General features: G+C 37.0%; 1 protein-coding gene across 2 annotated transcripts in view; it reads right to left on the reverse strand.

Annotated features, from left to right (window-relative positions):
- Positions 1 to 22,603, reverse strand: part of PIP4P2 (phosphatidylinositol-4,5-bisphosphate 4-phosphatase 2) — a 52,150-nt gene that overhangs the window by 12,633 nt on the left and 16,914 nt on the right. For both annotated transcript variants that reach the window (XM_042924080.1, XM_042924081.1), the window contains 4 exons: positions 19,404 to 19,552; positions 14,477 to 14,583; positions 12,983 to 13,106; positions 3,274 to 3,326 (listed from right to left, as the gene is read on the reverse strand). In XM_042924080.1, the coding sequence (XP_042780014.1) occupies positions 3,274 to 3,326; positions 12,983 to 13,106; positions 14,477 to 14,583; positions 19,404 to 19,552 (433 nt within the window). The remainder of the gene's footprint in view (positions 1 to 3,273; positions 3,327 to 12,982; positions 13,107 to 14,476; positions 14,584 to 19,403; positions 19,553 to 22,603) is intronic.

The raw sequence follows: 22,603 nt of genomic DNA on the forward strand, positions 1-22,603 counted from the left end.
TAGGGTACGAGTAGGACTCTCAGAGTGCTAGGACTACAGCTCCTGTCCCGCAGTGGCCACAAGCCACCCACCTGAAAGAGCAACCTCACCTTCGGCTACAACAGCCCCACTCACTGCATGAGTAAGAAACAGTGACATGAAAAAAATGCTCCTTGGTCTCTGGAGGCCCCTGGGGGAAGCTTTCCTGCACATGTTCTGTGAGGGTTTCCTGGTGATGATTTAGTAACTCCTAGAACTTAAAAAGTTTTAGGGTATTTTATATTTGTGTTTAAAGAAACAATATTCCTTAGAATCATATCGCAACAGACTTCTCATCATTTTGTTACGAAGAAAAACATTCCAAGGGAAAAGAAAATGTAGACAAGAAGCCATGGGTGTTCATGTGACAGCAGTATCTTTACTCAAATAAGTAACGGATGTCCTGAGTCCTCCCATGGTTAGCATGTGATCCCAATTCCATAAATGTTCCTCTAAGAATGATATTTAAGCAGACTTATTCCATGTGAAATGTCTATGCAAGTTGTTCCTGAAGTAATTGATATAAATTCTTCTTAACATTAATACACTGTCTTGTGATATTTTAACCAATCATAGACTATCCAGACATTCAATACTTCTTTATTATCAGCAAAATATTGCCACTGTTCTAAAATAATTACCCAAGTCATTTGAGCAAAATCCTTAACCTCTCTAACAGTTCCTCATCTGTAAAATGAGGATAATAATTCCTGCATTCCAGGATTGCTGAAAGGATTACAGTTCGGGTATCTCTGTATATAAAGTAACCATCACTGTGCTTAGCATACAATCTGCTCATCACAAAAAGTTTCTGCTTTTTATTTTCCACAGAATTTTTAGTGATCTTGGTGAAGACAGTTTGCAATTTAATATTTTCCTTTTTGTGGAAACAGAAATAACACTCAGAAATCTGGATCAGGGGCGCCTGGGTGGCTCAGTCGGTTAGGCGTCCGACTTCAGCTCAGGTCACGATCTCGCGGTCCGAGAGCTCGAGCCCCGCGTCGGGCTCTGGGCTGATGGCTCAGAGCCTGGAGCCTGCTTCCGATTCTGTGTCTCCCTCTCTCTCTGCCCCTCCCCCATTCATGCTCTGTCTCTCTCTGTCTCAAAAATAAATAAAACGTTAAAAAAAATTAAAAAAAAAAAAAAGAAATCTGGATCATTCAGGGGTGCCTGGGCGGCTCAGTCGGTTAAGCGTCCGACTTTGGCTCAGGTCATGATCTCATGGTTTGTGAGTTCAAGCCCCATATTGGGCTCCGGGCTGACAGCTTGGAGCCTGGAGCCTGTTTTGGTTTCTGTGTCTCCCACTCTCTGTCCCTCCCCCACTCACTCTCTCTCTCTCTCTCAAAAATAAATAAACATTAAAAAAAAAAAAAAAGAAATCTGGATCATTCACATACATATTCACATACATGTGGGGGGAGTGTCTCTAAAGTATATATTTTTCTGTGTGCTTATTGGGTTTATCCACTTTGCCTCTCCACGTACAGACTTCTACTGGATTCAACAAAGTTAAGAATTCAGTTGATTAATTTCACAAATAAAAAAGGAAGTATCTGTTCCTTTGAAGCTAGAAATATGCTGTAAAAAGTTATTCTTATGGGGCTATATTGAGTTGGAATTAGATCTAGCAGAGATAAATAGATTTTATTACATACATTCTATTCAGACACTTCAATTCTTTTCTCCTAGAAATCATTCTTAGGATTGCCTCAAAATAGATACGGTTTTTATATCAAACTAGGGACCACACCAATTAAACTATGAACCCATATTTTCCATGTTAAAAGTTGACCTGTCGGGCTGCCTGGGTGGCTCAGTCAGTTAAGCGTCTGGCTTCAGCTCAGGTCATGACCTCACGGTTTGTGAGTTCGAGCCCCGCGTCGGGATCTGTGCTGACAGCTCAGAGCCTGGAGCCTGTTTCAGATTCTGCCTCTCCGCTGCTTGCACTCTGTCTCTCTCACTCTCAAAAAAATAAACATTAAAAAAAAAATTTTTTATAAAAAAAACCTGACCTGTCAAAACACTGCAGTTTCATTTCCTTAGCTTAAGTTACAATTCACACACATAAGTGGACAACAATAATTTTCAAATTAGAATTTTGTTATCAAAATAAATACTGTGCAGGAAGAGGCAATGTATAGCAAGCCTGAGATAGCTCTCCTTTGAAAGGTCTGCTTTCAAGATGGGACCCTTGGCTAGCATCTGTGAACCTAAATTTCTACAATGTTCCCACAATTCCCTAACTGATAAGAATGGCTTACCGTGCCTAAATTGTTTGTGCAAACAATACGGTTTACGCTGAATACTGAATGCTTTCCTTCTGAGAGTTTGGAAATTTGGTATGTGCCATGTAATAGGTGCCTGTGTGGTCAGCTCCAATAAAAACCTTGGACACTGAATCTCTAATGAGCTTCTCTGGTAGATAATATTTCATCTGTGTTGTAACAATTCCCTGCTGGAGGCATTAAGCCCTTTCTGTGTGACTCACCTAGGAGAGGAGTCTTGGAAACTTACATGTGGTTTCCTTCAGACGTTGTCCCATGTGCCTTTTCTTTTATTGATTTTTCTTTGTATAATAAATCATAGCTATGAGTACAAATATATACTAACTCCTAATAGTACTCCTAGAAAATCACAGAATCTTGGGGTGATTTGGGGACCTCCAACACAGCTGCCATAAAATGTCTTTGATCAAACTATCTTCTACTTTTTTCCCATTTTTATATTACGTTTTGTTAATTTCCTTAGGTACACTATTTAGGAATAGAGAAAATAGACTGAATAGTTAAGATAGATAAATAATTATATAAAATCTGCTATCAGAGAATAATCTCAGTAGATAGGAAATGAAAAAAAGCTAACAACTACCTAATTATAAACCCCCAAACATTTGGTGTTTCTCCTAGATTACAGCCATATTTTAAATACAAATTTTAGAATATTTGCAACAGATCATAACCTCTCAGGACATTTGCAAATCCTCACCAGGTTACTGGCAATTTTAGTAATTTCTTTCTTAGAAATTGATTTCCCTTTGGAGAGTGATAATCAAGCCCAATCGTTTTCATTTCAAAATAGAATATATTAATCAATTTAAAGATGTCTTTTTTTAGTTTTGAAAAGCATAAATATATTAAACATGCATTTGTCCCACGGCATGTCTGCAAATCAAAATCTACCAAAGTGAGAATCCTAAACTCTTTAAACTGTTCTCGAGAACTTCCCAGTAGCATTTCCAATGGTAGAGAAACTTACATTTTTTTGCAGTGTGGGCATTTTGCCAGAGTGTTGAACCTCAGTTCCATCCACTGTAAATAAAAAGAAAAGATTGAAAAGAAAAACAACTGAAAACTATCCAATCTGATAAGATGCTTCTCTTAGTTCAAATGTTACCAGGGATCACAGCAGAAGCAACCCCCTTCTCTGGGGGTATAGGCGCTTTCCCCCTCCAACACTTCTTCCGTCCCTTAAAATAAAGTTTGGGACTCTCCTTTGCGACAGTTCCCATGACTTGCCCAAGGCTTTGACGCAATCTAGGTTGGCTTCACAATGAAAACTGAATGTAATGCTGTAATTAGAATGATTTCTTTCAGTCTTATATCTCAGTTCACTCCCAAGGAATAAAAACATATTTTAGGGACCTTCAAAGATGTTTTGCCTTTAAATCTTGAAGACTAACCTTCAAAATATATGAATATTTAAATTCATTACTAGAATGCAGCTATTTATAATCTATTTATGTGGGAAACCCACAAAGTAAGTAAACTAAACAAACGAGGTAGAGGGAGAACTCAAGTCAGGCGGCTGCTCTCGGTTCTGTCCGTGCGTATTCTAAGTAACAAATACAGTCTTTCTACAGCACCAATTTTTTTCCCTTGTAAATGCAGGTAATAGAATGGGCTATCTTCCTTGTTATTGAGATCCTTGAAATGGTTTCCTGGCAGCGGGTGAAAGTCTTTGAAAGAATGTGCAATGTAAGTTTAAAGTAAATCTTAACTACAAAATGTATATTTAAAAATGCCTTGGGGTACCTGGGTGGCTCAGTCAATTAGTTAAACATCCAACTTCAACTCAGGTCATGAGTCGAAGTCTCACGGTTTGTGGGTTCGAGCCCTGCATTAGGCTCTGTGCTGACGACTGCCTGGAGCCTAGAGCCTGCTTCAGATGCTGTGTCTCCCTCTCTCTCTGCCCCTCCCTGACGACACTCTCTCGAAAAATAAAAAATAAAAAAAAATGCCTTTCTCAACTTCTATTTTGCTTGCTTTTCTATATACCTTCTTACAAAGTGTCTATTTCCTTTATAGTTTTAGGAGAATTCCTTTAAGTACTTCAGTTTTATCATCAAAACAACTTAATCTTTTATTAAAATTAATTTTTGTTTAGGATTCCAAATCACTCCTATCTCTTTTCATAACTTTCCAATTCTAGGTACAGTAGGGTTTCAATAAATTATATATATCCAAATGTTTTCCACACAATAGAAGATAACTTTCAGAAAGTCTTTGAGGCATGACGTTTTTTTAATTTTTAAAAAATTCTTCAGTTTTGGGGCACCTGGGTGGCTCATTCGGGTGAGCGTCCAACTTCGGCTCAGGTCATGATCTCCCCAGTTGGTGAGTTCGAGCCCCATGTTGGGCTCTGTGCTAACAGCTCAGAGCCTGGAGCCTGCTTTGGATTCTGTGTCTCCCTCTCTGCCCCGCCCCCACTCGTTCTCTCTCTCTCTCTCCCTCCCTTCCTCCCTCTCTCCCTCTCTCTCAAAATAAACATTAAAAAAATAAATAAAATTTAAAACTTAAAAGAATATTAACTTTTAAAAAAGATCAAATATATCTGGGTTTTCCTAGGCGTCTCTTTCTTCATTTTTATTTCAAACCTCAAAGGAAGTTAGTTAACCTTGAAATTATCTCTCAGTCATGGTAGGGGCATACAGTCCCAACATAAACAAACTAGAGATGAAACTACATGAATGTTCACTCCCTTCTCAAAATCATTATTTTTCAACATCTGGGAATGCCACACCAAGGCTACATTTTTTTTTGCAAGCAACAGTGAATCTTTCTTTCATACTTATTTTGTAACGAGTTAACTTACTGCAAAACTTATACTTTTTTTAAAAAATTATTTATTTTGAGAGGGGGGTTGAGAGAGAGAAAGCACGCACATGTGCAAGTGGGGGGTGGGGGGGAGCGGATTTCTGACGGTGCAGAGCCCAGTGTGGGACTTGATCTCACAGACAGTGAGATCATGACCTGAGCCGAAACCAAGAGTCAGTCACTTAACGAACTGAGCCATGCAAGTGCTCCCCACAAAACTTATTCTAAGTAAAAATGCCAGAATTGATGTGCTAATAAACAAAGATTGCTAGAGTGGTACAGAATATTGAGCAGTGAAGAACCTAGAAATCTGATCAGTGCTTTTTTATGTTTTTATAATTAGTTTTAGGACAGCTACTGAACTTGTAACATCATTTCAAATTTTATTTATAAATAACAAATTTAAGTTTTTCCTAGTTAAAAGAACCAAAGCAGCCAAGGAGGCAATTATGAAACCCTTGAGCGAAGAGGAACTCAAAATCCAAGCCTGAAGGCTAACGTGTGGGCGTAGAAATTCTAGAATTTTAGATGACCAACCTAAGGAGGTGATTTAGTCCAGTAGTATCATTTTATAGTGTTCTTCATTTTAGCACAGATTATGCATGGTAAATTTAATTATAACTGATAAACAAGTAAGACTTCATTATGTAATTAGTAAATTATACAGCCAGCAACCTAACACATCGGGTTTTGTTATCTCCAAGTACTCACTTAAATGCAGCAAACTAAGAACAGAAAATCATCTATTATTAGAAATGATTTTGTCATAACCTATTCAAGGGAATGCAAGTACTTGTGCTTTTGAAAGGAAGTTGACTTACTACTGTTCTTTTATCTCAAATGCAGCCTCTGCACTTAGAATTGTATTGCCAGAACTTCAATAGGAAAAAAAAAACAAATTATCTTTCTTCTATCAGAAAAATTAAAGGCAACTTCTCTAAAACTCTAATCATTTTTAGCGAAGGTCTTCCAATATTTGGCTTATTTCTAACGATTCTATGTAATAGGTAAACTCAGCTTCCTCAAGATATATTTTTAATCAACCTTAGAAGGCTCACAAGAAAGTTACACTGCTAAAAATGATTCATTTGACAATACCTTATTGGATTTTATTTTTTATTGGATACACTAGGCAACCGGTGTCGTTACTTTGAAGGATGCAAATTAAAACTATTGTCACTCTCCGCTACAGCACCAAACTGTATGTCCTATATCCAAATAAGGAAAATCTTACCCTGACTGAAGGTACTACATCAGAGCGAAGTTGAACCATCATTTATGACTCAGGCACATATTGTAGACTGTGTTAGTTTTTACTGAGGCATGTCAGCCCACAGTCAGATACTGGTTGACAAAGCATCTTGACCTACCTTTCATCAGCAACAGAGAACATCTGGCCCGTGGAAATGCAAAATTAAACTCCACTGTTCAGTGTCTTAAGAAACTTCTTTTATTTTCATGCGGGGCTAGCTAAATGCTATGTATTCCCTTTATTCTTCTGGAAAATTATTTTCCAAGCAACGTTCCTCCAAACAGTACTCTGACTAGATGATGCCCTCAAAATGATTTGAAGCTTAGAAAATGTTTATAAATACTACATTAAAACTCCCTCCTGGATATTGACAATGATGCCTGGTAAAAGTGCTAAAGAATATACCCGTAGGGGCACCCGGTAGCTAAGTCGGTTAGGCTTCGGACTCTTGATTTCAGCTCAGGTCATGATCTCACGGTTCCTGAGTTCGAGCCCCACCTCCAGCTCAGTGCTGACAGTGAGGAGGCTGCTTGGAATTCTCTCTCTCTCTCTCTCTCTCTCTCTCTCCTTCCCTCTATCCCTCCCCGCCTCAAAATAAATAAATAAACTTAAAAAAACCACACCTATAAAAAAATACTTGTTTAGTTTTTGTTTTATCCTAGCAATTCCCAATGACCATGGAACTCTTTATTCACATAACACCTATTATTATCCTGCAAAATGAATGTTCTATTGAATACACTTTGGAAAATACAAATCTAGCTTTTCTGAACATCGTCCATGGTTCCAGCCAGGCTGTGAAATAAATAGTGGGAATACTGCGGATTCATAGTAAATTTAACTTTAGCATTGTAACACTGACATATTAAAAGATGTTATGATAAACAGAAGGTTGTTGAGGACATAGTCCATTATATTGTTCTTTTAGCTTAATCCATGGAAATAATTCTCTTTCAGGTCACAGCATTCCAATAAACCTTCTCCTATGTGATCTTTTTAAAAAAAATCATGAATATCTTGTAATAGAGTATGTTTTCCTCTCTTCATCGACTCTAGAGGTCTCAAAGCGAAAATTCAGACCAATTTTAACAACTGTACAGGAGTAAATACTGTACATATTTATATCCTTATGTATGATTTATCATATTTTTTCTTCCCTTTGTTTTCATTGTCCCGAAATTTTCATATTTCCTTTTCAATGCTACTGAACTTTGTAACTTATCTCAATTGTTTCTAAGCCTTGTAAGCCAAGCTGAAACAAAGTAGAGAAAAAGTAAATGAATCCTAATAGTTAAAAGCTTGAAGGACAAGGGACATATGACAAAGGACATAAGACTATTTGTGGTCAGCATAATAATAAGGATAAGGCACAGCATAATAATAAGGATAAGGCAAAGTTCTTGACTCAGAATTAAGGTGTTTGCAGTTTATTTATTTAAAATTTTTTTTTAATGTTTATTTATTTTTGAGAGAGAGAGCGCGCGAACAGGGGAAGGACAGAGAGAGAGAGAGACACAGAATCCGAAGCAGGCTCCAGGCTCTGAGCTGTCAGCATGGAGCCTGAGGCGGGGCTCGAACCCATGAACCGTGAGACCATGACCCAAGCTGAAGTCGGACGCCCAACCGACTGAGCCACCCAGGCGCCCTAAGCAGTTTATTTATTTTTTACAACACTGAGTAGCTCTCATTAATCTGAAACTCTCAAAAGAGCCACCCCATTAGGTATGTACTGTGTACTCTAATCACCAAAAAATTGTTTTCTAGGAATTTTTAAATCATCTTTAAATATCACATATTAATCCAAAACACCCTTTCCTGCTAAAGAATTAAGGTTTTTAATCATATTCACTGTGTTAATATGCTAATATGATTCACTTGCCTACACTAAATATTAAAAAGAGCTAGTTTTAGAAGTTTGTCTCTGAATTGTTCATTACTTTAGTAGTTTTCTTCTAGTGTGAAAATATCTAAATGCATAAAGTACTTTTTAAAGTATTAAAAATCATGTCATATACATGTATTTTAACCTCTCAATTTGGATCACTCTCTCGGATTCATACCAGGTGATTTCAAAAAATTAAATATGACCTTTCTAAGAGTTGTCTTTGATTTCCTTTTTTCCTCATTCCCTTATCTACTCTATTATCAGCACGTCAACTCTCTCTCAAAATCTTTACGCTATTCCCCAACCATCATCATCACTTTTTTTGAATAATAAAAGTCAAACATCTAGTCTTGCCCCTCTTCAGCCTTTCCCTCCATGCAATCCATGTTCCATTTTATACATAGCATCCCTACATACAGAATTAATTATAAAGCTCTACTGAAGCCTTCATTACTCTGAGCATAATGTCACTCGCTCCCTCTAAGGCTGGGTACTTCTGTGGGTGCGCTAAGAACCCTCTGTTATTTCCTACTCTAGCCTCAACACCCTAAACATATTTCATATAATTCTTGTTTTAATTGTCTTTCTTCTCCAATTAGATTATAAAACTGCATGAGGGCAAGGAATGTGTCTTCCTGTTCCTTCATTATGCAGTCCAGTGCCTGGCGCGCCCTCAGTAATTATATTTGAACAAATGAAATCAGCTCACTTACAATGTGGCTCTAAAGATTATCCATGGCAAGGATTTAGAAAATAAAATTTAGCTGAGCAAATGCAAATGTAAGCTAATTATGGAGGGGAATTGACTGAACAAGTTGAAAAGAAATCTGTTTTGAAGATCTTTAAATGGTATTTCAAAATATAATTTGTTCACATGTAAGAAAGAAAATAATAAATATATTTAATATGTATTTAACTTAGTCAAATCACTCGATATCTATCAATACCTACAGAGTGTATTATCCTATGTAGTAATTTTCAAAAAGAAATTTTTTAACTACTCCCACCAGCTATATCTTCTAATTAAGCAACTTAGTCACCCATTTAATGAATAAAATATAAGGAAGAAGATTTATCTTCTCCTTACAAGATCAGAAGTATCCTAGCAATTATATTAAATGAATTAAATCAGATAGATGCATGCATTTCCATTTATTTTCCTAAACTTGACTGAAATAGGGGTAAATGAATTTTAAAAAGTATAATACCATAAGGGTAACGAGGAGAGATGGCCCCAAATCTCTGAACAACGGAACGCTCATGGAGCCTGGAGCTGGCTTAGTGAAAGGGGTGCTGAAACTTGCCTGTCTTCAGAGAGATATGCCAAAGGAAAGCAAGCTGTTTCAGGTATTGGGGCTACCACGTGTTTTCCAAGGTGGGGCTCCTAGCAGTATCCCCTGTAAATGCTTCCCTTCCCTCCACAAAACTGGAAACCCCTCTCTTCCCGGTACATGCAAGAAAAGAGTGATTTATTCTGAAAAGAAACTGGACAAGAGAGCTTGTGAACTTAGAAACACCCGCCATAGCAGAAGGCAAGAATAAAAGAAAGGAATCAAGTTAAAGTCTACGGTTTGAACAGTGGATGAGACCTTCATCTCATTACTTTTAACTCCTAAATGCTGCCTCCTAGGCATATCACTCACAAGAAACTGCAGGATTTTTCCCCAGAGAAACTTGCCTTCCAAGAAGACTTCTTGATATTAAGAGTTGACGGTTCTTCAAAAAAATGGGAGAGGGAGAAGAAAAAGAAGAGGAAGATGCAGAACAAGGAGGAAGGAGGAAGGAGGGAAGGAGGGAAGGAGGGAAGGAGGGAAGGAAGGAAAGAAGGAGGGAAGGAAGGAAAGAAGGAGGGAAGGAAGGAAGGAAAGGAGAAAGATCTTAACTCCTGCTGCATGAATAGAAGTTCCAATCAGTGACTGACCTTTAAATATAAATGAACTTTTCTGTAAAATCTCTACCACAAAAAAAGGTGGGGAGAAAACAGAGACAAGGCATAAAGAAGAAAAATACTTCACAAAAAAATAGAACTAATAGTTTCAGAAAGATGCCATAGAGAAGAGAATGCTCTTTAGAAAAAGGAAAAACTAACCAGAGAACACAGGAAAAGTCTTTGAAATTAAAAATTAAGTTAGAAAATCTGAAATTAAAATTTTGAATTAAGTTTGGAAGATATAATCAGGAAAGTGTCCCAGTAAGTAAAAGAAAAAGCCAAACCTTCAAAGAAAATGTAAGAAAAAGAAAAAAGAGTCAATAATTCAGGTGATCTAAAGGGTTCTAGAAAGAGGGAACAAAGAAAATAGTCTAGACCATAAGAGGGCCCACTGAGTACCCAGACAATGAATTCAAACATATCCTCCCTAAGACACATTCTTTTTATAAATGTTTTTTAACTTGAGTATAGTTGATACACAGTGTTACGTCTCTCGAGTGAACAACACAGTGATTCAACTAGTCTTTATATTATGGCATGCTCACCACAGGTGTAACTACCATCTGTCATCATACAACACTATTACAATATCATTGGCTACGTTCCCTATGCTGGTCCTTTTATTCCATGACTTACTCATTCCGTAACTGGAAGCCTGTACCTCCCACTATCCTTCAAACACTCACTCCCTTACACTGGCAACCATCAGTATGTTCTCTATATTTATATTTATGGATCTCCACTTTTTGTTTGTTCATTAGATTCCACATATAAGTGGAATTATATGGTATTTGTCTTTCTAAGTCTGACTTATTTCACTTAGCATAATACCCTCTAGGTCCATTCATGTTGTCACAAATGGTAAGATCTCATCCTTTCTAAAGGCTGAGTAATATTCCAGTGTGTATGTATGTATCTGTATCACATCTTCTTTTTCCATCCTAAGACATATTCCAATGCAATTTCAGAGCACTGGAGAAAATGAAAGAAGAAAGAGGCAAATAAAGAGAAAAAATAGAAAGGACATGGAATTAGGGCAGTAGTTGAACTTTTCATTAATAGTGGAGCAAAGCCTTTTAAATCTTTGAGAGGAAACAATTAGCAACCTACAATTCTACATCTGGACAAACTATAAAGTACATGTGAGATTAGATTAAAAACTGTTTAAGAAGTAGAAGGTCTCAAATTTATTTCCTTGCATATTTTCTCCGAAGGCTAAGAGGGGATGTAGTTCACCAAAATGAAGGAGTAAACCAAGAGCTATAAGGAAGGCATGAGATCCAATACAGGAAAAGAAAAAAGGAATTCCTAGGATAATGATGAAGGGAAGTCCCACAATGGCAGCTGTGTAGCAAGAAGCCTCAATAATAGATTCCCTGATGTGTCTGACTATATTGATAGGAATTTTATAGTTCTATAAAATAATATGGGAATAAGTAATGATTTGTAATAGAAAATTAAATTCAAAAGGAGGAGAGACGATTATTCTTTTTTTTTTTAAGTAATCTCTATACCCAGTGTGGGGCTCAAACTCATGACTCTGAGATCAAGAGTCAGATGCTCTACCAAATGAGCCGGCCAGGTGCCCCAAAAGGAGGATATACAATTATTAACAAATCCAAAAAAAATCTGAAAAGTCATACAGTGCCAAAATATAATATATTACTTGGCTAAGCTGTGAACATAATTTACCTAATCATAAAAAATATAAACATTAAGCATTAATTGAAAAAAATATTAAAACTCTACCTGGAGCACGGAATCGAGAAAAGGACTATGAGTGGGGGAAGGGATGTTATGAGTGCTAAATCCTCAACCTGCATTGTACAGGGTAATAGGTAATATCTAAAATCAAAAAGAAAAAAGGGTAAACAAACAATTTAAACACATGTACATAATACCAGCACAGCAGCTGGAAATGCTGGAAGTATTTGGAGGATGGTATTTGGGGATGATCACTATTTTCCTTATAGGCTTTACAATCCTATTTAACATTGAAATTATGCACATGAATTACTCTACTAAAAATAAAAATTAGAAGGAAAAAAATGCAAATCATCTACACTTGCTTAAACCTGTTCGTCCCTTAGATTATCCTGCAGTGGAAGACCACTGTGACCTCAGCCCTGCCCAGGCTTACACTCTGGAAGTTTTCATTAATACTTAGGTTCTAAGGAAAATTTTTTTGTCTCCTATGAGGGCTGAATAACAAAAGAAAACCTTCCTGACAGGGCAAGGCATTATGAACTTAACTCTTAAAAATCAAACTTAGGGGTGCCTGGGTGGCTCAGTCGGTTAAGCGTCCGACTTCGGCTCAGGTCATGATCTCACAGTTTGTGGGTTCAAGTCCTGTGTCAAGTTCTGTGCCGACAGCTCGGAGCCTGGAACCTGCTTCAGGTTCTGTGTCTCCCTCTCTCTCTGCCCTTCCCCCACTCAGTCTCTCTCTCTCTCAAAAGTAAATAAACATTGAAAAAAATGTATTAAAAAATCAAACTTAGGGTTCGAGTTAAAAGTTAGTTGAACAAGAATTCCTATAACTACTTATAACTTCTTATTTTTTCCCCAGTAGTTTATCTAATTATGGACACCAGAGTTAACTCCCTTTACTCCAAGTTTAATTTTTTAAAAAGCAGAAAAATTTTTGACAAATTATAATAAGAATTTTTCTTGAATCTAGAAACCACAAAACTTCTGATTAAGTGCACTTGGATAAAACCACAAGACCATGAGCGGTGGTCAAATCTATGTGATCGTGACCTACATGTACAGAATGATGTCACCGTGACAAATGTCTGGTTACTTACCAGGAATGTGTTTCCACAATGCCCACACACGACCCTTGTACCTTCTGGTTGGACTGGCAATGCAGGTTGAGCTGGTTGTTCTTCAGAAATAAGCATTACTGGTCCAAGGTTAATTATGCGTCTACTGTGGAGAGAGAAATGAAACAACGTAATTATCCCACAAATGGACTGAGGGCAAAACCTGTAATATATGACCAAAAACATGGAATATAGCATTGAAAATAAATAAATGTCAGGTTTCGAAGCTAAATTCACAGAAAGTAACAATAAGCAACACTTCAAAAGCAAAAAAAAAAAAAAATGAGAGTTTTTAATATTTTTGATGGAAACCATACATTATAGTGTTGGTTCCTAATCAATGACCTTGGGAACCATTTCACTGCCTTTTTCAAGTTCTTATAAGTCCAAATCAGAAAATAGTTTTTATCATTCACTATCTAGGAACACAAGTTGAGTTTTGTAGAAAACTACAAAAGTTAAAATATTCCACATCAATAAATACGTTGCGTGCCATGAAGGTACCAAAGTGCTGAGTCACAACCAAATTTCTCTGAGTAGGTTGGTATTCCTTGATGTCTATTTAATAACAGTTGGACAAAAAGGAAGATGAGAAGGCTTCTTTCTCTTCCCTCGCCTGCCATCAGATGGGGTTGCAAATGATTCATAGAAAGGTCAAAGAGCCAGAAATCACAGAAAAAACACAGGTAAAGTCTTGATAGACTCCGATCTGGGCACATCTATAATGGCATTTGATATGGGCAAATAGCTCCAGAATTTACTGCCTAGAGTATGTTCAGCAAAGACCAGTATAGTACATGGTAAGGTACACAATGATGACTAAAACACTTCCAGATTAAGATGAATTTCATCAAAGGTAAACTAGGCAGTTACTTTTATTTATTTTTTTCCCTTTGGAACATCTTTATTTGAGTTGATCTTAATCACTCATATATACATTACAGTTGGGTGACACCTCCCTTCACTGATGTAACAGGGGTCTGAAATGGCTTACAAATAGTGTTCTTAGAAACACCTTTATTACAACTATTTAAACATTTGCCTGCATGCATTACAGAAGGGGTTTATTCCATTCACTCATATAATACCAGTGTGAATACAGGTTGCAACTAGAGATCTCATAGATATCCTTATTACAAGTGTTCCTAATAACTTCACTATATACACAACAATGAGGATAAGTGGTTACTTTTAAATAAGTTTCATGAGTCACTAATTTATTACACTGCATTAAGTACTGACATAATATCAAGAAATCTTTCATTGCTCATTCAAGAATATTATATCTTATAAATACTTGTGACCATTAATTTCAAACTAATCATATCATTCCTTTAACAAAGGGAAAATAATAATCTAACTCCTGTAATTACTTTGAGGACAAAGACTCTAGAACAAAGCCTGGCACATAATAAGCCTTTAATAAATACTAGTTGAATGAACGAATGAATGAATGAATGAATGTTTATCTCTTACCAGTTAGGTCTCGGACATCCTATTCGCCGAGATGTGTCCTTACAAATGAGGAGACAATTACAAGGGCATCTAACATATTTCTTCCCTGTTGGGGGGTTTTTGATTGGCTAGATAAGGGAAGAAAATGCAAACACAGCAAATTAACCAAAGGACAGATTGCCAAAGCTTGTTTATGTATAAAAAGGAAATGATTCCTTAAAAACGTAGGCTCCCCATAGTGCTATCAAAGTACAGGTTAAGGAAAAGTGCATCATAAGTGGTTTTAAATAGCTCAGATGTTGGCAAGCACTCTATGAAGTCTGGGGGCTGCAGAAATTTAATTGTGAAGGGCGTATTTCAAAGTTCACTTGCACTGCCCTTTCAATTTGAGAAGAAAATTTAAGCGCACAACAAAAATTGTTTTCCCTTTAAAGTTTTAGGACAAGACAAAGTCATCTATCTGTCCCACCAGGTACAAACATTCACTAGTTTCTTGCACCTGTCTGGGAAGAGTGAGCTCATTAAGAATAGTGGGCAAAGAGGAGTGTATGATAAATTTGAACTTGACTGCCTGGAATATAAGAAGTGATCATTTTATTACATCTTTTAACTTAAAAACAAACAACCTGCAATAACTCTTAATGCTAACGTCTTTTTAACTTTACAGTAAATGTAAAAACAAAGAAAACAATCCTTTCAACACTAGGACTCAGGCCTGTTAAAGTAAATAACCTATGAAGCAATGGAAGGACTAGAACATCACTCTCCTGGGCATGCCTGCCAAAAATGTACAACCTGAATCCAGTCATGAGGGAATACCAGACAAACCCAAACTGAGGAACATTCTACAAAACATCTTGCCTGTACTTTTTGAAAATATCAAGGCAGTACAAGACAAAGAAAGACTACATTTCAGATTAAGGGAAATTAAAGAGACATGACATCAAATATGACATGCAATTCTGGATTCACTCCTGGACCATGTTGTTTGTTTGTTTGTTTGTTTGTTTGTTTGTGTTTTCTAATGGAACCATTGAGCAAATATGAGTTAGGTCAAAAGATCAGATAACAGCCTTGTGTTAATGTTAATTTCCTGCATTTGATAACTATACTATGATTGTATAAGTGACTGTCCTTTTTTTTTTTTTTTTTTTTTTTTTTTTTTAAGGAAATTCACACTAAAATATTTAGGAGTAGAGGGGCCTCTGGGTGGCTCAGTCAGCTAAGCATCCAACTTCAGCTCAGGTCATGATCTTGCAGTTTGTAAGTTCAAGCCCCGCGTCAGGCTCTGTGCTGACAGCTCGGAGCCTGGAGCCTGCTTCTGATTTTGTGTCTCCCTATCTCTCTGCTCCTCTCCTGTTCACGCTCTGTGTCTCTCTCTCTCTCTCAAAAATAAATAAACATTAAAAAAAATTTTTTTAATGTTTAGGGATAGAAAGCCCCATGTCTGCAATTACCTTAAAAGGTTCTTAGAAAGAAAGAAAGAAAGAAAGAAAGAAAGAAAGAAAGAAAGAAAGAAAGAAAGAAAGAAAGAAAAGATTATTTATTTAAAGAGAGAAAGTGAATGTGACAAAATATTAACACATTTGGGGAATGTGGGTACAGAATGTGTGGGAATTCTCTGTACATAATATGTACTATTATTTTTGTAACATAATTTCAAATCTGTGACATATTTCAAAAAAAGATTTAAAAATTTAAGGAAACAACCTTGTTAGAAATATATAAAAATTAACAATAAGTCATCAATAATTTATTAAGCTATATTACAGATAAAATCTGAAAATCTGAATATCCCAAAGTTATAAACATCCAGAATGTGTTACTATTCAATCTAAAATATCAAGAAAACCAGGGGTGCCTGGGTGGTTCAGTCAGTTAAGCATCCAAATTCAGCTCAGGTCATAATCTCATGGTTTGTGAGTTCGAGCCCCACGTCAGGCTCTGTCTGCGCTGACAGCTCAGAACCTGGAGCCTGCTTCCAATTCTGTGTCTCCCCTTGTCTCTGTCCCTCCCCATGCTCATGTTCTGTCTTTCTCTGTTTCTCAATAATAAATAAACATTAAAAAAATTTAAATATCAAGAAAACCAGAACTTGGGTTAATTTATCTATACATCCAAATTCTACCATTAAATAAACGTGTACTTGGCAAATGACAAGTTTTTCTTAAAATTTTTTTAATGTTTATTTTTTGAGAGAGAGAGATAGAGCATGAACAAAGGAAGAGCAGAGAGAGGGGGAGATACAGAGAGAGGGAGATCTGAAGCAGGTTCCAGGCTCTGAGCTGTCACGACAGCACAGAACCCAATGCAGGGCTCAAACTCAAGGACCGTAAGATCATGACCTGAGCTGAAGTTGGCCACTTAACTGACTGAGCCACCCAAAGGCCCCTACCAGCTTTTTTTATATTTTATTCCCACCTTACCTGTAGACTCCAGTTCCCTTGTTTACAAAACAAGGCAACTGAATTAGACAATTTTAAGCACTAGTCCTTAGTGCCAGCTCATGGCTTGTCATGTCTGATCTGCTGGGAAACGGGGGTGACACTGTCCTGATGCATAAGTTTTAGAATTCTTACTTAGCAAAATGAACTTGTATGTGCCAGATGCAGTGCTGGGCACTTTGCCCCTGTAATCCCAAGAGCAACCCTATTAGGTAGGTATTATTATTTTACCACTCTACATGAGGAAACCACAGTGTGGAAAAGATAAATCCCAAGGATAGATAGCTCTCAAGTTGCAGAGCTAGGATTCAAACCCCAGTCCCTCTAGTCTGTCAGCCTCCAGATCTCAGACTCCTTACTCAATCACTCAGCCAATTAGTTCCACTCTTCCTCCAGGACTTCTCAACTTTTCCATTACCTTGCCCTAGAAATTGCTTCTCCCTTAGCTTTAAATTCTGTATTCTCTAAGTCTTGTTAAAATTTGTCCATATTTTCTCTCCTCCCACTTTCTACTTCCTTTCCCAATTCTAGCTACCGAAAGAAGGACTTGTGTTAGCCTGGTTTTGTTTTGTTTTGTTTTGTTGTTTCATTTTTTGAATCTCCTCAGGAATATCAGGTTCCTATCAGAGGTGGCTGCCCAGGAGAACAGACACACTGATACCCTGTTTTAGGTGACATGAGGAGAATGAACCCCAGTGAAACTGAGCAGGGGATAGTGACAGTGAATAGAAGGAGTGGCTCTGTTGGACTCTGGTCCGTTTGTCTGTTCTTTTTAACCTAGAATTTCTCCAGAGAAGCTGCTGGCTGCCTAATACCTCTTCATTCATAAATTTAAGATCAAGTTACATTGCCAACATTGGGAAGTCATCTCTTAAAGCACTCCTCACACACATTTTCCCCTCCTTTTCCTCCCCTGTAGTATGACTGACTCCACACAAGGCAATCTACTACTCATTTTCTCCAGGATACTGACAATTATTTACATTACTTAACAGGAGCAATAATGATACAAAAATGTCAGCACGATTTCCCTTATGTCCAGAAGTAGTTTATTTGTACCCAAATCCTACTGTTCTGGTATCATGAACTCCTCACTTCTAAGTAGCCAGACCGAGGCTGTTGACGAAACCCATAGTCTGCTCTGTTTACTTCCAAGGGTAAATATAAAGCTCTAAAACTTTTTTTCTACTCATTAAAGAACAAAAGTTTGTGTCAGTGGTGGAACAGGAGAAAAAAATCAACAGGAACATCGAATCCAAAGAAACCTTTAAGGTACTGGTATTTTTTTTAATTGCCATCTATGTCTAACAACTCTTAATTTGGTTGCTAACTCTAAAAGCAGCACGAATGAGGTTGATGCTAAGTTTGCTAGTGGGTGTTCAACTTAAAAAGGAAATAGCTGGTTTTATAGGTATCACCTCTATTTACACAATAAAGTTTATCTCCAAATGATGTCCCTTATAAAAATATATATTTACAATGAAACATATTGCTTCAAGCCTTAAGGTTTTATTTTATGACTTTTCTATAAAACACATAATAATGCCCAGTGTGCGTGTTTTATGCTTTACAGAGACACGGTAATCTCTGGCTGACTTTTTTTCAGACTTTTCTAAAAAGGAAAAATATGCAAGTACCAACAATTAAATTAACATTTAATTGCAAACTTTGAGAGAGATTGAAATTTTATTTTTTAGTATAACTTATTGTCAAATTGGATTCCATACAACACCCAGTGCTCATCCCAACAAAGATTGAAATTTTAAAAATAAAGCCTAACCATGAAAGTAGGAATCTATTTAACCAGTATACACTTTGTCAGTTCATTACTTGAAAGTTTCAAAGTTGTACTTAAAATTTAGTTGCTTTTCTCAAGGTTCATTTAAAAAAAAAAAAATACACCCTTCAGGTTTTTTGAACGTTTCACTAAATTACTATCAAGCAAGTAGAATAAAATATCAAGCTATTTATAAACACTTTGGCACAGATATCGATACCACATGCATAATCTTAAACCCAGAAAAACCATACAAACATCCTATAGACATAGAGCAAATTTAAATAATCTTCCACATAGTAAGTACAAAGTCCACATGTGAAGTGAACCTTGGTGTGTGTATGTGTGTATATATATATATATATATATATATATATATATCTCCTCATTTTTGTGAAAATCAAAATGGATTTAGTTGTGACGTGGATAGACACTGAGGATAATTGTAAACATCTGTAGAGGGTCAGTCTCATGTTAGAAAGTAAAGAGCCAGATGGCATTATGCTTAAATTCACCATGAAATGTTCATAATGGAATTAACCTTAAATACCTGGGCACATCCTTGTATGATGGAAGAGGAGTAGAGAGAAGAAAGAAAGGATGAGAAAATATGGTTGTATCTCTATCCAGTGCACGTCTACCTTTAAGTAACATTAGTGGAGTACTTCCTTTAAAGAGAAGATGTCAGACAATACTTTATGTTTTATTAATGGAAACCCCCACTTACCGTAGCTTCATTGCAAACCGTGCACTTAACCACATGCTGGTGAAGCTTGCCATCCAAGTTGATGAGAGACTGGCACACGCGGCAGTTAATTACTGGAATACCAGTGGCATCAGGACTGGCGATGGCTGTATATGGAGGGGGGAGTTCCGCTGGAAAGAGCATCAGTCACTGAATCAGGGCCAACGGTATTATGAAGGGTTTGAGCATATAAGCAATAGAAGTAAAGCAGAAACTATCAAAAATGTCCTTACTCTTGTATTTATGTTTATAAAGCTAGCCACCTTATCCTGGCTTCCGAGCGCAAACACACATGGGCCTACGTTGTGAAGTGGAAGAATTCTTAACTCCAATAAAATCCAAATCATGCTTGCCTCGGTCTATCCAAACGATCCAGTTTTCTTTTACTAACCTATACTCAACATACCCACTCTGTTCCCTCATAAGTCACAGAGCTTGTAATAGGAAAGGGATGATTCATGCCTAAAGTAAGAATCTTACAACGAATGATCTGTTTACCAAGGAAGAGAAATAGTCAGTGAGAGAAAGGTTTTAAAATCACTTACACATACACATAAACTATGCAGTTGCCATTCAGTGTTTATAAAGGGACCACTATACAACTGCTGGCCGTGACAAGAACAAAATAGTTTTGGTGGCAGTTTAAGGAGACACAAAAGTGAACCTAGGAAAACTGAACTTATCAACATGGAACAAAGCCAGTTGGAATGGAACAATGCTAATTTCAGACACAAAACAAAAATAAAAATACACTTAACATTTTTTTATCTCAAATTTTTAACGTTAAAAACGGGGCGCCTGGGTGGCTCAGTTAGTTGTGTCCAACTTCAGCTCAGGTCATGATCTCACGGTTGGTTCATGGGTTCAAGCCCTGCGTCAGGCTCTGTGCTAACAGTCCAGAGCCCGGAGCCTGTTTCAGATTCTGTGTCTCCCTGTCTCTCTGCCTCTCATCTGCTCACGCTCTGCCTCTCTGTCAAAAATATATAAACATTAAAAAAAATTGTTTTAAATAAAAAAAAAATCTAGGAAATGCGCTTAAGTATTATTTATGGGTAAAAAATACATCCGGAACTTAGTTTAAATGCCCTAAGAAAAAAATGGGTTAATAGATGAAACAAGATTAGCAAAATGTTGATAATGAGTAAAAATATAGTAACATAGAAGGTCATTTTGTTCTATCTACTTTTGTGTGTGTTTGAAAATTCCCAGAATATGTGCACACACACACCACACACACACACACAGTTTAAGAGTCCTAAGATTGCCTGATTGGGTAAAGTGTAGTGGCCCAATTTCAGAACTATGCTCATCTACCAGAAGTATATATTTGTTGTAGAAATTTAAGAAAAAGCATCTAGATATACTACTCTGGAATGAGATTTCTAAAGGGACTGCCTAACCCCACTCTGTAGCTGCCTCAATTATAGGCATAGGAGACCCTTTTAAGGAAAGGTAGTATCTTAGGACATCTAGAAAGGCCTACACCTCAACACACGATTCATGTTTGAAGCCCCACTAAAGAGAACTGATATTTCGAGAGGCTTCTGTGATACTATAAAATACAACCGCAAAAGCTAATCATGAAAAGAGCCATTTTTGAAGTAGAGATTTCTATCCACTGAATTAGATTCTGAACTCTGTGGTATTTTTAAAGCATAGCATACTATGGTATGTTTAAAATCCACAAATCACCACCTGGCATCCTTGAGGTTTATCATATAGATCTTTTTTAACTAGCAAATGACTAGCAATAAGTGTTATTCATTTAAAGGATTCATAATAAGCTGAATTTCTGCAGCAGTCAAGGCTCTGAAAAGGGCCACTTTGAAATGACAATACGTTTCTGGGAGGCTTATGCCAGAACACCGCCAAATACTGAACTTGAAAAGAAGCTATAGATGTCTTACATTATAAAAATAGCTTTAAATCTTTGAAAGAATTTGAGGTTGGTCCAGAGTGACTTGTAAGGTATTAATCAAGAAAAAAAATGGGTTAAAGGAACAATGAGTCAAATATACACGTCGGAGCCCTTGCAATTTGCAGATTCTTTTATCAGCTTTCAATAAAGAAGATATTGTTCTGAGAAAATGAATACATACCTCACTAGAAATGCTAGACAAACTGCCTGGTGCTTAATAATAAATATTGTTTTTCATAATTATTAGCATTATTATTAAAAGCAATTTCCTCTCTTGCCTTTTTCTTGAGTTATAAAGTCACATGAAGCAGTTCTCCCATGATTCCCGGTCTCCATCTTATGCAGTATGACAGAAAAGAAATTCAAAGACAAGAAAATTTCACAGAGGAAACAAGTGTACTGAGGGTGAGGGAGGCGGCTGCACACTGCAGCGTACATAAAAGGCCAGCAAAGCCCATCTACTCCAATAGGGCAAAGGCTTCGCTCAAAGGAATCTAAAAATCCCAATAGGGGACCTTAAAAAAGCATTTAAAGTACATCACGGTCAACAAACCCCTGTGAATGTTTTCACTAAGATTTGTACTATGTAATTTTTAACCTGTTGAAAAAAGAAAGCTTCCAATTATGACAAAAATATGCTTGAATCATTTGGAGGCTTGAAAAGTAGAAGGAGGGGAAAAGAAGAACAAGCGAGGATCAGAAATTTAAGATGGGAGAGGCTGTAAGCTCCATGAGGACAGAGGCATATCTGGCTTGTCCGGGACTGATTCACCAGCACCTGCACAGTGCCTGGTCTAGGATAGAAGCTCACTGAATATTCACTGTGCGGACGGATGGATGGATGGATGGATGGACGAGTGAATCACTGAAATTTATGAGATACATCTATTTCTCTTGGGAAAACAACACTAAGTATATTACTGCTGCTCTCCTTGAAGAGGACCTGGGGTGCTAACACATGAATAAGCTTCACTAAAAAAAAGGTCTCTTCTACACAGAATACCCTCCAAATCATATACTGACAGAGGTGAGGTAGTCAGGGGACATTGGCCTGGCCCACCGGCTAGATGGAATCAATCCAAGAGATCAAATAGAACGACAGATGCTGCAGCCTAATTGTTCCACAAAACAGTGCTTCCAGGCTTATTGTCTCAATCTTCTGTCCATGACCTCAGCCCTAAGCTGACATAGAGATATGTCTTGTACTTTGGCCCCAAGAAAACCTTCACCTCCAACTCCATCTCCTTTTGTAAGGGACTTTTTT

This window comes from Panthera leo, chromosome F2 (assembly GCF_018350215.1).
Source record: "Panthera leo isolate Ple1 chromosome F2, P.leo_Ple1_pat1.1, whole genome shotgun sequence".
Classification (NCBI taxonomy): Eukaryota; Metazoa; Chordata; class Mammalia; order Carnivora; family Felidae; genus Panthera; species Panthera leo.